This window comes from Astatotilapia calliptera, chromosome 12 (genome assembly GCF_964374335.1).
Source record: "Astatotilapia calliptera chromosome 12, fAstCal68.1, whole genome shotgun sequence".
Classification (NCBI taxonomy): Eukaryota; Metazoa; Chordata; class Actinopteri; order Cichliformes; family Cichlidae; genus Astatotilapia; species Astatotilapia calliptera.
Genome location: NC_137433.1, coordinates 27,594,758 through 27,608,870, shown reverse-complemented (window position 1 = coordinate 27,608,870; position 14,113 = coordinate 27,594,758). Strand labels below are relative to the sequence as shown.

General features: G+C 42.8%; 1 protein-coding gene across 3 annotated transcripts in view; it reads right to left on the bottom strand.

Annotated features, from left to right (window-relative positions):
• Positions 1–14,113, bottom strand: part of sema6a (sema domain, transmembrane domain (TM), and cytoplasmic domain, (semaphorin) 6A) — a 101,250-nt gene that overhangs the window by 33,511 nt on the left and 53,626 nt on the right. For all 3 annotated transcript variants that reach the window (XM_026188312.2, XM_026188314.2, XM_026188315.2), the window contains exons 4-9: positions 11,452–11,512; positions 10,096–10,158; positions 9,402–9,503; positions 2,952–3,042; positions 1,517–1,636; positions 931–1,019 (exon numbers count right to left, since the gene is read on the bottom strand). In XM_026188312.2, coding sequence (XP_026044097.1) covers positions 931–1,019; positions 1,517–1,636; positions 2,952–3,042; positions 9,402–9,503; positions 10,096–10,158; positions 11,452–11,512 — 526 coding nt within the window. The remainder of the gene's footprint in view (positions 1–930; positions 1,020–1,516; positions 1,637–2,951; positions 3,043–9,401; positions 9,504–10,095; positions 10,159–11,451; positions 11,513–14,113) is intronic.

Below are 14,113 nucleotides of genomic sequence, written 5' to 3'. Positions count from 1 at the left end.
TTGTATTTTCTAGATAACAATGTAACAACCCGACATTAAATCTAAAGCAAACAACTTGCCACAGCGGATTTATCAGTTTGCCATAAAGCACAGACGACTGTTTACATTGTCAGGGTAGGCCAGTCTTTTTCGTAATAATAAAGAGATATCAATTCACTAAATGTTAAATTGCTCTCTGCGCCATCAGTTCTACCACCACATACATAATTATACTGACACTGCTTTCAAAACACCCGGCAGATTGAGAGGCCTGATCTGTATTCATGCTCTGCAATAACACATGGCTGTCACTTCTGGCAGTGAATCCATTATTTCTATGTTACCTCCGCTCTGTTCTCATCTCGTCCCCTCGGTCTTTCTCACTCTCTCTTATGTGTTTTCTTTCATTTATTCTGCACAATATAAAAAGAATGATTCATTTGCATAACGTATTTTCTTCTACCTGGTGTCCAATTAAACTTTTGCAGGACAGGGCCCAAACCTGGAATGAAGAGATTAATAGAAACGTTTCTGTCCCTATGGTGTAATACCTGAGAAAAGCTTGGGTTTTTTTCCCGTCTTCTTCTGATACTTTGTCTCACTTCTAAGAGACACTTGGGCGGTTTTTCTCATGGGAAACACTGAGAGGGTAGGCCAAATGGGAGCAATGCAGGATGGATGCGGACGTGCAATTCAAGTAATATATTTAGACTTCAAAATGGGATCTCAAGACATCCATATATTTTCTTTTTGAACCTATTTTAGGTGCCGTTTCCTGCCTAGTGTTTATCTGTTGCTGGAAAAGGGTTTGTCCACTTTACTGCTCCTAAAAGCCTCCTTCCCGTTATGCGTTACCCATATCCTGTTAGTTTCCTCGGGCGCTTCCTGATTCTCCCTGTAAATAGGAAGTCACCTCTGATTAGAGTTTAAAACAATAGTGTATGTGCTTACCTTTCCCATTGTATTGTACTCCATAGCAATTTCCCTAAAGAAGAAATAAATGAAGTCTCCATAATTGACTGCCTGGACGAAGTAGGGCTCTGCGAAGGGAAAAAGAAAAACTATTATGAGTCAAAGAAGCATTTTTGCTGTGACAAAACAGTTCTGACACCATATTTCACAGTAAACCGCCAGAATATCTGTCATATTATGCAGAAAGGTAGCGACTGCGAGCCTTGAGAGCCTCAAACTATCATCCATCATATTAGCAAAACAATTCACATGCGAGAAAAGGCGGATTTCTCTATTGAGTTTTGACAGACTGGACTTGTGCTTGTTTCTCCCCAGGGCAGAGTAATTTCAACACTACTTGTGCAGGCTGGCAACATGACTGCATCAAACAGAGCATGTAGCATAAATGCTCCAGCTCTTCATACCGTCATTCATACACAGAGGGACAAACACATGTTTGCACATGAATCATAAAATACAAACACGTGGTCAAGCATGCATGTCCGAACCTTAGGTTTTTTTTCTAACTTGTCAATCAGCCTGGCACTTTCCGACCACAGGGACTGTGTTTGTGTCCCCCACTCACCTTTCAGCCATTTGGAGTCATGTTTGACAGTGCGCAGAGTCGGGCTGTCTCCAAGGCTACGATAGATGACCGCATCGATCGCTAGAAAGTCTGTAACGGTGGCCGAGTACAGCTTGCCATCTGGTGAGCGAACACAGAGGGAGAAAGAGCAATAAGGAGGAAAGATGTAGACGAAGAGGGAGGAGGATGGACAAAAAGCGAAAGACACAGAGAGACATAAAGGAAAAGAAAAAAAGGTGAAGAGAGTAAAGTTAATCAAGACAGAAATGCATGAAGCCACCCAGAGATTCCTGCTCCCTGTGGTGAGATACACAAACATGTTTCAGATGATTCAGACCTGGAAAATGAATGAATCACACAACCAGAAGGCACTCTTTGATGGACAACAAACAGGCTGTACGCACTTAAACATTTGTAATTGGCCAATCTTGCAAACACTCTCCAAAAGCACAAACACTGTAGCCCTGCACTCGCATACAGTCTTCGAGCACCACAGAAAGCCAAAGTCGCACGCTTACATGCACATACATACACACACATTCTTCACAAACACAATCCACCGCTAGCATGACCTCAGCCTGCCTCAGCTATAACCACAGTGGAAACTCAAACTACATAATTGAAAGGATAGCAGTCAGAGGAACCCTGTTGATTACTCAGTGCTTCCAGCTTCTTCCAAGCAGCTCTGCTACACATTAACTGGTCAAGCTAGGCATTTACTCTTGTCCTCTACTTTAAACCGGCAGGGACAGATCATCAATACTGCCATAAATCGCTTCACAGCAAATGTGTATAGGGACTGGATGTCTTTAGCAGCCCGTGGGTTCATTGCACCAGAAGAATCTCACCACGCCGACGGAAAGATGACTCATTCTGGTCACATCCATGTGTGACTTATGTTAATCTTGAGCATTTTGAATGGAAGTGAATGAGAGACAAAGAGAATCACAGAAAATAGAAGGCGTAGACAGATGAATCTGTTACCACAGTACTATTAAAGTGTTTCCAAAAGGCTCCAATAAGAAGAGCAATGTAGCGCCAAATCGAATGACTTGCTCTAGTGCATGTAACATAGATTGGCTTTCTTTTTTGACATGTCAGAGTATTGCCATTAGAGTAAACCGCAGGGTATTAAGAAGAATATTAAATACAACCGCAACTAATCCCTCACTCAAATACACTCAACTTTCCCATCTAGCTCAAACTGTTCCCAGTGTTAAGTAACTGCAGATAGGAGAAAATTGGGATTAATGTTTTTGCCTCATGGCATTGAATGAAGAGTAGAAATATCACATAAACTATTTTAACCTTATGGAAATTTGGGTTTCTTTCATTTTAACCCAAAGGACAGTGACTGAAGTTTAAAAATCACAGTGATGTTAAATGCATTACAGATCGCTTTCAGTTTAGCATGCGCAGAAATGTTTAATCTTACCAGCAAAGAGGGCAACGTTGGCGTGCTTGGCATCATACGGACAGCGCGCCATTCCACTGATCTCCTCTCCCTGAGCCTCCAAGGTGTCAATCTAAGGTCAGGAATGAGATGAAAGGTCAAGAGGGGGTCAAAGCAAAGTGGTGTGCGGTGTCAAACAAAACAATGTACTTGAAAAAAAACTTAGGAAGTCTTGGTTCCCAGTTGGAGGTAAAACTCTAGCAGAGGAAATGTGTCAAAATGTCAAGACAATCAAAAACTATAGGGAGCACTTAAAAAGTGTTGAAGTGTGAGTCATAATAAAATAGCCCTCAAAAAGCAGCCCGAGAGTGTATCAATCTAACTAATATCACTTGTATGCCATTCTGGTGTCCTGCTGAGGGCTGCCAAAGCAACTGGGAAAATCTCAAAACTGTCATGGAGGGTGGAAAAAAAGACATTTCCGCAGCAACACGTTTCACAGTAGTGGTTTGCTTCCCCCGTCATCCTTTATCCTTCAGCTGTACTCATTTTAAAGAAGTGTTATAATGACCCTCAAGACCGATCTTCAGCCCATTTACAGCACCGCTTTCCCCTGTCCTGATTTCTAAAGCTTGCGCTTTTGTTCTGAGGGGAGGAAAAATAAATTAGCACACAGCCCTGAGCTGGGAATGTGAGAATTTTTCACAAAACCAGAGTACGGCTGCCGTTTTTTAAGTCATATTTTGCAGCACAAACTTTTTCATGTGCTAAGAGCTCTTCCTTGGGCAATGCTTACCTCCTGATTTTGTATATTTCATAAGACATACTAATTTTAATTCTGCCCCTAGACAATCTGAAAGTTGTCTTTTCTCAGCATTGTGAGTTAAGTAATTCAATTTTGTTATTCAGTCACTCAGCAGTCTCGTTTCTTAGAACTATTTTGAGCCATTGTTCATTGTTTAAAAAGTGCTAGTTTGGGCCTCCTTAGCGCGTTGATCACTGTGAACTGGAGTCCAGTCCAGTTTGGTTACAGTGCAATTGGCAGAGCATGGCAGAAAATCAGATGTGGGTGAGAGGTCACTATCATCCCACCGTGGGTAGGCTTGTCTTCCCCAGCATGCCTCAGGACACTCTCTATGGCTTAAGCTCAGAGAAACACACACATGCACACAGAGGACAGGCTGCGCTGCGCTGACCAGAAGCTGAGGTCAAAGAAGATTACAATACACACACTTACCCAACAGTTCACAAATACATAGTCATTTTTCTTCTCTATCGCTGCTTCTATCTATCCCATACTCTTCTTCCTTGCTTCCCTTGCTCTCGACAAAGAGGTCCGTAGCTTGCCAAGGCTGCAAACTGCTTACGCCGCCCTTTCTGGTTTCTAAACAGGTCATTTTGTTTTCTATTCCTGTCTCGGCGGAAACGGTTATCATCTGCCCACTAAAAAGGTCACACACACACACACACACACACACACACACACACACACACACACACACACACACACACACACACACACACACACTCCGGCGCAACGCTAAAAAAGCTTGCCAGAGAAATTGTTGAGGCTGATTTGGCAGAGAATATTACAAGTGACCTTTTACAACAAACACAGAGCCACCAGCGGCAGTGTATTTCTCGATTTCTCATTCCTTCTGTTTCTCCAGAAATTGTGGAAAGACAATATATGGAAGCAAGCTGGACATATATTGTTATTAGATTGGGGGGAGGGGGCTGTAATTATAGATTAGACTGAGTTAACCATAAGAGACGTGAGTAGCTGAAGGTCATGCGTGTCTACTGAATCACAGCGTCTGTGTGTACAGAGTGACATGGGAACTTAGTTAAGCTTGAAACGTCAGCAGCTTCTGTGTCAGCTACCTAACACAAACGCTCCCTCCTTCTCTGACACATCACAAATGCACACTCACATACTCTCATACCAAAGGAGCAACCCCCAGCACTCCATCTCCTCCGCTGGATTTCACCAAGGTAGTGACCTTTGTCTACTGGGTTTGGCCGGCTGTCATTAATCTATTCCTGCCGTTTGAACAGGGGAAGACACTCCCAACCCAGCCGCAGATAGCGCATGGCTTCAGTCTCCTGTCAAGTTTGCATATGAAGAGAAACAACAGCCGACTTCCATGCCGTTGTCTAAAGCAATAACCAGTGGGGTTTTTTTGAAAGGGCAAAAGAAATCTATAAAGCAGCCACACTAAACCACAATGTTTTTTTAAATGCTACCATGAAGAAATTTGATGTCTAAGCGGCAAGATGGATTCTTATTCCTTTACCTTGTTTACCCGGAAAATGTTATTATACTGTCAACTCCACTTGCTGCAAAAAAGAAAGAAGTGCTTCAACTTAGTGGGAGCACAATTCAAAGTAATTTGAACAGTGGCGCTGTCACACTTTGTCAGGCCTGCCTTAAAAGCGCACTGATCTATAGGGATCTACTGTAGCTTAGCAGAAGAATGTACAGCAACCTTGGCTGGGAGCACAGTGCATCTAGATGAATTAATTACTACAACAGCGCATTGGTGTTTTCCATAGGCTATATGCTAATTAATTAGACAAATACAATGTAGATCCAAAACATGCCCATCAGGAGTGTTTTAATTGGTTCAGCATCAGCACCAGTATTCGGGGGGTGAGGGACATGTTCTGATTCCATGTCTCTGTTGTTTTTATGAGGACGCTTTTATGGGCTTTATTTATCATTGCTGAGGGATTTGTGAAATCTTACTGAGGACAAACATGGGGTAAACTGAACCAGCGTCCCACTTATGAAGTGTTTGCTCGGAACAGCTTCCTTGAAATATCCCAGACTTGTTTATTTAATAGAATAAGCACAGTAAAGGGCATATTTACTGAGACATATCCATTTGCAAAACTGCGCTTCCAAAATAATGCATGACTTAGGCACCTCATGAAAGGCCAGCCACTGTCAGACTATACTGGCACTGGCATACTGATACATTTTTACATGGTGACCTAAAGTCAGTAGTAGCACGCTTTTAGAATTTATTTGTATGCCATCCATACACCTGCAACAACCTTCCACATCTATAAAGGTCAAGTGTACAAGTTCACACCTGGACCAGGAGCAGTTGTATAAACCAAACAAGGACATATCTCCTGGGGAGATTAATAGTCATGGCCCATTTCTCTTCAACCTGTTTCTGAGCAGTGGGAGGGTGAAAACTTTCCCCAACCACCTTTTACACCAGAGCAGGAAATTTAAGGAATTTAAGCAGCTGCTGAAAGAGATACGTGTTTAGTTTGTTTTATGGGGGAAATAAAAAAAAAATATATATATATAAACTAAAATTACTGATCTTTTTGAATACACTTTGCTGAAGAATCCCTACACAAATATAACAATTGCTTTTGTTAATTATGTGTGGTTACTATTGAAGAGTTATTCATTAATTAATGAATGCTTTTGCAGTGTATTAAATTTGTATTGTCTTTTATTACGTGTCAGTCAGACAGCCTCTGGAAAAGCTGCAGCAAAAAATGGCATGCATGGAAGCATTTCCACCTCGTCGTTTCAAATGCAAAGAAGAAGAGATGAAATTTCCCAGTACACCTCAGTTAGCCGGTATCAGGTCTAAGATGCATCACCTGGGAGTCACTGCCTCCAAGACTCCCCACTGATTTCCCCTGCTTCACCCGGCAACAGGCGATGAAACTGACTCCAGTCATATATCAGCCCAGCTGGACGGAGTGTTTATTATTACAACACAGCAAGGGAGTGACAGAGGGAGAAAGCTACAGAGGGAAAGATGGCGGAGTGGTGGGAGAAGTGGAGGGGGGGGATTAAGGCTGGCGGGAGAAGAGGAGAGGTAGGAGGGAGGATGAATAGAAGAAAAAAGGGAGTTGGGTGCTGTGTGGTGCTAAGGGAGAGGGCTGTGCCATGCTGCCGAGGTGTCTGCCTGTGTTTTTTCTATATGAATGCATCTGTGACAGTGCATGTTTTTTTTTTAATGTTGACACCACCAATTGAAGAAGCAGCTAATAAAGAGAGAAAATTGGTAGGTTTGTTTAAAAAAACATAAATGTCAGAAACTCAAAGTCAGGTAAAATCAGAGGTAACCAGGCAGGGGGTTGATGGAAAAAACAACACAAAAACCAACATGAGGTGTTGCTGGTTTGGGCGGTTGCCCTCCCTGCCCCCTCTGTCTCCCTCCTCTGTCTTCCGCCACCTTTTCTCCCCTTCCATGCCTCCCTTTCCCTCCCGCTTGCCCTCGCAGCGCTGTTGATTAATGTGGGATGAGGCTGGCCCCGAAACAGAAGCTCTTTTCAGTGCTGTCACACTGGGGAGATGGAGAGGCAAACTGTGGCCAAGGTGGATTTAACCACAAGCACATATACGCACACACAAACACACACAAATACACTTCTGACCAAGCGAAGTGGATGAGCCCAGCACGCCATCAAAGGTCTGGTATCTGCCCAGAGAGTTTGCCAGCCTGCCAGCAGTACAGTGTGTGTGTGTGTGTGTGTGTGTGTGTGTGTGTGTGTGTGTGTGTGTGTGTGTGTGTGTGTGTGTGTGTGTGTGTGTGTGAGAGAGAGAGAGAGAGAGATGCCTATTTTAAAATGTACACAGTTCACAGTCAGTGTTTGCATGGGTGCACATTTTCTTGTATATGTGTTTCGTGTGGATTTGTATCTTTGCGCCCATAATCAGTCATATTTCTTGCATTTTAAAAGGTGTCAAGACTTTCTTGTAATGATTTTGGTAATAACTCAGTTGTTTCCTGGCTAAAACAGCTATTTTATTCAACTAAACATGAGTGTTTTAGTAGGTGTGGAAGGGCAGTTGCAAACACATAAATTCACTTGGGTAAGGTAGGGCAGGGACTGAGCAAATACGAAACATGAATTTTAATGATCGGTGTTCTTTAAAGAACAATAGTTGCCTTTTTTATCATACCGTTATTGACTGAAGTTTGACTTTTAACATAAGTGATCAATAAAAAGCATCATTTTTATACCACAGGCTGTGTGTAAATGTGGAGTTCTTTTACCAAACCTCACACTGATGTACAACACTTCCCCTCCCTTCCCATTAACTTCAGCCGACTAGCAGCGACGTCAGTGCAGCAACAGCTAAAACACAAACCTTGAAACCATAACCGGAGGCGCTATAAAAGCTAACCATGCCTGATAAATGCAGAGACATAAATTCCACTTTCCCTATTGGAGGAGTCAGTGAATTGAAAGACGTCCACTTTGTGTGCTTAGCATGCTGAACCACAAAGGCAGTGGAGCGAAGAGGTCTTGCTTTTCTGGTAAGCAGATCTGCTGAACCAAAGCAGGGGCGTTTTCCCCACAGGCCACCTAGATAACATCTCTGTGTGCTTTGACCATCACAACACATCCTTATAAACCACAGAACAACACCCTTCAGGACAGGACTGCTACTAAGTCTCCCTGTCCTTTTGTCTCTATTACTGTCTGCATGTCTATCCGACTGTCCCACTGTCCCACATTCTTCCTTTTCTGTAAGGTGTCCTTCATACTGGGTCTGTCCGGACAGCAGTGCATAGTATTTGTACAGTATTACTATGATTAAACCTCTGATACTGATCTTTGGTTGGTTTCCAGAAGATTTGTCATAGAGTATGCTAAAAAAAAATTAGACAAATACCAATTAAAACTTTAATATTTTCCAATATTTTCAACTATTGCTTAGCAAACTTAGTAGGTCAGTCAAGCTGAACGAACTAAGACTATAATGGCAATTATGTTCACTTTTTCACACTGGAGCATCAGAAACATCAGATTTATGTCGACAGCAAATAAAAAAGGTTCAATTTGAACACAGCCCATCTGCTTTTAACGTTTGTTCATCTGCTTCCACGTATGCCAAACTTTAATCATCTCTCTGCATCTGCTTTTTTATTGGCATCTCTATTTTGGTGCACTAAGTCAATCTTAATGTGTACCTGTGCTCTCCTTAGTGACTCATAGGAAATAAAATGCACCATTTCTTTTCGTGGTTTTACTTTTCCTGAAGGAATCTTGATGCTATTCCATAAATTGAATATGGCCGGAAATATGTTTTCAGGAAAAGGTTAAAACAGATCTGGCAATGTGCGAGCATGCATGAAAGCAGGTGAGATTGAGTAGTTTTCTCTGCTTCTGAACTGAGTTTGTCAAAGTACACCTGGAGGTAAAGGCACAGGAGGACGGCCTGCTGAGTTGTGAAAGTCATCCATCTATGTCCGTGGCTCCATAGCCCACCCCCTCTAAACTCTCACATGGCTGGGGTCAAAAATCCTATAAGTGTGTGTTATGTGCGTGTGTGTGTGAAAGAGCAAAATGATAGATGTGAAAAATGTCACTGAGATAAAACAAAAGTGGGCAAGAGCACAAAATAGTCATTCGTGTGTGTGTGTGTGTGTGTGTGTGTGTGTGTGTGTGTGTGTGTGTGTGTGTGTGTGTGTGTGTGTGTGTGTGTGTGTGTGTGTGTTTTCCTACCTTGTAGGTCCGACAGGAGGGGTTGAAAGCATTTGTTCCACAAACAAATAAGGTGTCTTCATTTTGCTGCAGAAGGACTTTGATGAAATTGTGACACTCATCCTTCGGGGAGAGCAGGGCAGGAAAAAGAGAAAGAGAAAAAGAAGAAAGGAAGTCCATGGTGACATCTGTATCTGTAGCCACATGTGGGCTGTTATTTTTTTGCTTTTCTGTCTTTTGAAGTGCAGCATGTGGCACGCGGTGAGCAGGGAGAGGCATATGTAACAAACACAGTATCGTGACATGCATTTGATCACGGCACATAAAGGCAAATCCGCAGGAGATTTTAATGTGCCATTTAACGTCCTCTCAAACAATAATGAAAGTGTTATTAAGTTCAGGAAAAAAATAAAGTTATACAACCACGAGATATGAAGATTCCCACTGATATGCTCTATAAATTCTGACAGCAGAAGGTTATATGAACTGCAAGAAGTGTGTTATTGCACCTTCAGGATCTTGTGTCTTTAAAATGTGTGTTAAGAGTGTCTGTGTGTGTGAGGGAGAGAGAGAGAGCAAGACAATGAAACAGAGACTGTGCGCAATTACATCAGTTACAGGTTGTCTGCCATGCAGTGTGTGACTGACAAAAAAAATTGGAAAAACTCGAGTGACGTTTGCTCTACAAATGATGTTGTAGTGTGTGTTTCCTTACCTTATGCTTCCCTTTCATTCTGCAAGTGTCCACATCTCCCTGTCTGGACTTCCATGTCATTTTCTGTAGAAAAAGATGGAAGTTTAACTGAAGCTAAAGAGAAAAATAGCGAGTCACAAAGAAAGCAGGCTAAACAGTGAGGTGGGAGGAGGAAAAAACAGACAGCACTATGGAGCTCAATAACCCATCTATATTAAGATCAATAATCATCATTTGAGATTCTACATCATTGATTTCTCTCATGAGGCACCTGCTCTGAGGCAAACTTTATTCTAAGTTTGTTTGGAGATCATTTTACCTCCTTGAACATCGAATTTTCTGCCAGAGGGAAGGAAATACAATACTGACCCCGGATCAGAACAGACTGTCCAAGGACAGATCCGTGGACAAATCTGTGGATTAATAGGCTTGCCATCCTTGCGTGTGCACATACACACACACGCACTGCCTTGACCTGTGGATCAGCCCTCTTTTACTTGTCACTGGACTACAAACAGACATACAGGTAATTATACTTAAGTTATAGCCATGCACACAAATGTACACACACATACACACCACGTGTGTCCCTGGCTTGTGTCACCTGAGGGTCAGCTCCCAGCCGCAGGTTCAGACCACTATGTACCTGCCGCTGTTGTACAACATGTTTGGAGCTCAGCCACTGATTAAAGACCCTCAGTCATCAATCAATCTGCGCGTCTCGCACCAGCCTTTCATCTGCAGCCTGCTCTCATTAAGACCCACTTGCCAGGCTCTGACATTGAAGTGGATGAGGTGGAGGGATTGCTGGTTGTTGCATACACGAGAATGGCCTTGTCTGAATTCTGTTTGCATGCATTATGTTTAGGGCATGCGATGCCAGCAAAGAGTGGTTGAAATGGAATAAAGAGTGGGTTATTACAGTCGAGGCCCTATGTAAATATGAGGCCCCTTTTTGGAATAATTTGAAACTATACAATGGCATCTTCTTCACCTCTGCATCCATATTGTCTTTCTTCTGCTACTCATCTAACCTTTGCTTTCGCTCTCCATTTCCTGCTCCTCCCCCTTCTCCTTCCTCCCTCTCGCTCTTCTTCCGCTGTCCCCTCAGCTTCCGTTACGCACCCATCAGACCTCTGGCTGTCCCACTGATGAGCGTGGATGACGCAAGCTAGCTGATTGATTAAATAATCTTCTTAACAGGGTCACCATTGCGAACGCGCCAGGTCCAATCGGTGAGCGGGTGAGTAAGACTGCTGGCAGGCACACAAATGCACCCACATGCACATACGTACACACTGTTGCAGTCAGAGTGAGGTTACGCTGTCAATCACGCAGAGAACAACACATCCTCAAAGAGGCAGACGTCTCACTCACCTTACTGAAAAATATCTCTTCACTGTTGGCAGTGTCTGTGTCCACTGTGTATATATGATCCCTGCAAGTGATTGAGGGAAAGCGAGTGAGGAAGGGAGAAAGAGATTGGGAGAAAGAAGAGGGAGAGATGAGAAGAGGTCAGACAGCAGCAGACAGTCAAAATTCAACAAACAATAAACCCATTTCTTTTCTTCCCTCTCTGTTTTCCCCCTGCAGGCAGCAAACAGCGTCAGAAAATGGGGCTTTGTATAAACTTTGTTCAAACTTCAAAAAATGACAATAAACAAAAGGAGGCCAGATCTATTTGCTCTGTCAGACAGAAACAGTCAACAAAGGTTCGGAGCGCTGTGGCGCAGGCCTGGGGACAAAAGCCTCTTTGTCCCAGAGAAAGGTCTTGGTGGGGGGTGAGGGCGGAGGGAAGGCTTGAGACGGGAGGTGCCAAGTCACTCAGAGCTGTTCAGGTCAATTAAGCCTAGTGTTTGAGCCACAGGAAATCTATACTAACACTCATTATAGCTCAGACAAGAAGACTTATGTGTGTTGGCCTGGAAATATACAAGCTTCTCCTGCGTTACACAGTCCAGGCATAAAGGCCCCAGCAGGGCATATGGAAGACATAAAAATCACAAGGGTTAACTACATCTCAGACAGACAGACAAGGCTAGTTGACCAGCCATGCCGCTACACCTTCTTACCGTGGAGAATTGGGGTGCGGACATGGAGAGGGAGGATACAATGGTGTAGAGGTGGGAGGTAGAAGGTGTAGAGGTGGCATGAACGGAAGAGTCAGAAAGAAAAGCTTTCTTTTGAGGAGAGAACCAAAGGTGACCGTGCCAAACGATGTAACCGCTTTAATTTGTTGAAGATTAGCTGTTGAACGTGTTTTTAATCAAAGTGTGTAACAGTGGCATCATCTGACTCACGGCTTAATTATATTCCAGCTCCCCAACCTGCGCTTAGCCAGCCTGCCTGCCTTGCTCTCTCATTAACTAAATCTAATAAAGTCTTTGGAGGAACAGGCATCTTGAAATGAATCCACTTATATCGCTTTCCTGGGGGCCACCTCAGTCTCATTGAGGATAAAACCCAGTCTACTGTACATTATCAGCCACAATTCTTAAATTGAATAATTAATCTTTAAGAGTGGTTGAAATTAGGAAAACATTTCAGCTTTCATCACATTTCCAGAGAGGCCGGGGGCTAAATACCTGTTTTTTCTGTCGGTTTAACTTCTGAAATTTCTCAAAGAAACTGTAAAATACATCATATGAATCTTTTTTTCATTTCTCCACACTGAGGCTGTTTATGGTTTCTATAGTAACTGTCCACTGATCAGACCTATCAGTATAAAAAATATATACATAATCAATATCATCACTGTCATGTAAAGCACAAAAATTCCTTTAGCAAATTGCCATTTACCATTTAAAAACAAAAAATGTCACCCGTTTTTCATCCCTTCTCAAACTAATTTTCCACAACAGCGCACTCAAAAGTCCATTTTTATGGACAATACTGACTAATTTCAAAGTTGGCCTGTGGATTACCTCTTATAACTAAATGTTTGTGATTATTGCTTTCAGCTGAAATAAAAAGAAAACCCTTTTCATGAAAAAAGCCAAGAGCAAAGTCAGCTTTAGGTCACTCAGATTCATCCCGTGGCCTTCCTTCCAAGTTCCTTTGCTCATGAAATGCCAGATGCTGACTGTCGCTGCGCAGTCTGCCATGATTAAAAACTGAGCAACAACAAGTTACAGGTTGTTGCGGCTCAGGCCAAAACCACAATCTCCCCTCCAAAATGTTTTTCATTAGGCCTAACTGGTTCCACTGCCATTGAACTGCTCTGTGCTAATTGTTCTGGACTGATTTTCCCGGGTCAGTCGGTCTTGCCTTTTTCAGTATCCCTTTCACTGCAGTCAGAATTACATGTTCTAGAGTAAATGTGAATATTTAAAAAGCTGGCTTATAAAAATCAGCACCACTACATTTAAAATAGTGGAAAAACAGAGACACATTTAAATGGAGATGAAACACACGAGGTGATAAAAACGGTGGACGATGATCACTAAAATGTTCTGATTTGTCTCCTTAAGTTCAGCAAGTTAACTTGTTTTATCTTTATATTAAAATTCAAACTTCATAAAGCTATTAAATCAAAGGATTACTTAGCGGATTTATTGCAACCCCCTGGGTTATTTTACTGTCTGCAAATTTAAAGCAGCTCACGAGCAATCTGTAATTGACTTCTCCATAATTTTCAGTAGTAACCATCCCAGCGATTCTCCCTGACTTGTGCCTCTCTTATCCCGGTGCTGACAAAGTCCTCTGGGCTGAGGCCTTCCCGCCGCAGGTTTCTGGTTCCAGCAGAGATTAGAGCGAGCCAAGCGATGAGGCGTTCCTCAAACATACTGACTGGAGATGGGGGAGTACAATGGAGCGGCTGTGTCTGTGTCAACACCAGCTTTCCAAACACACACACACACGTGCACGGAACAACCCCCCCACCCCCGAGTCTTTACCCCAACAAAATTTCACATGCACCCTTTCCCCTATTCAGCCCTGCACCTGAACTCATATTACAACACAGTCACTTCCTTGTGGTCTCTGAGTCACAACAATGAAACACTCAGAAGAAAGAAAAGAAGCAGAGGCAGAGTACAAC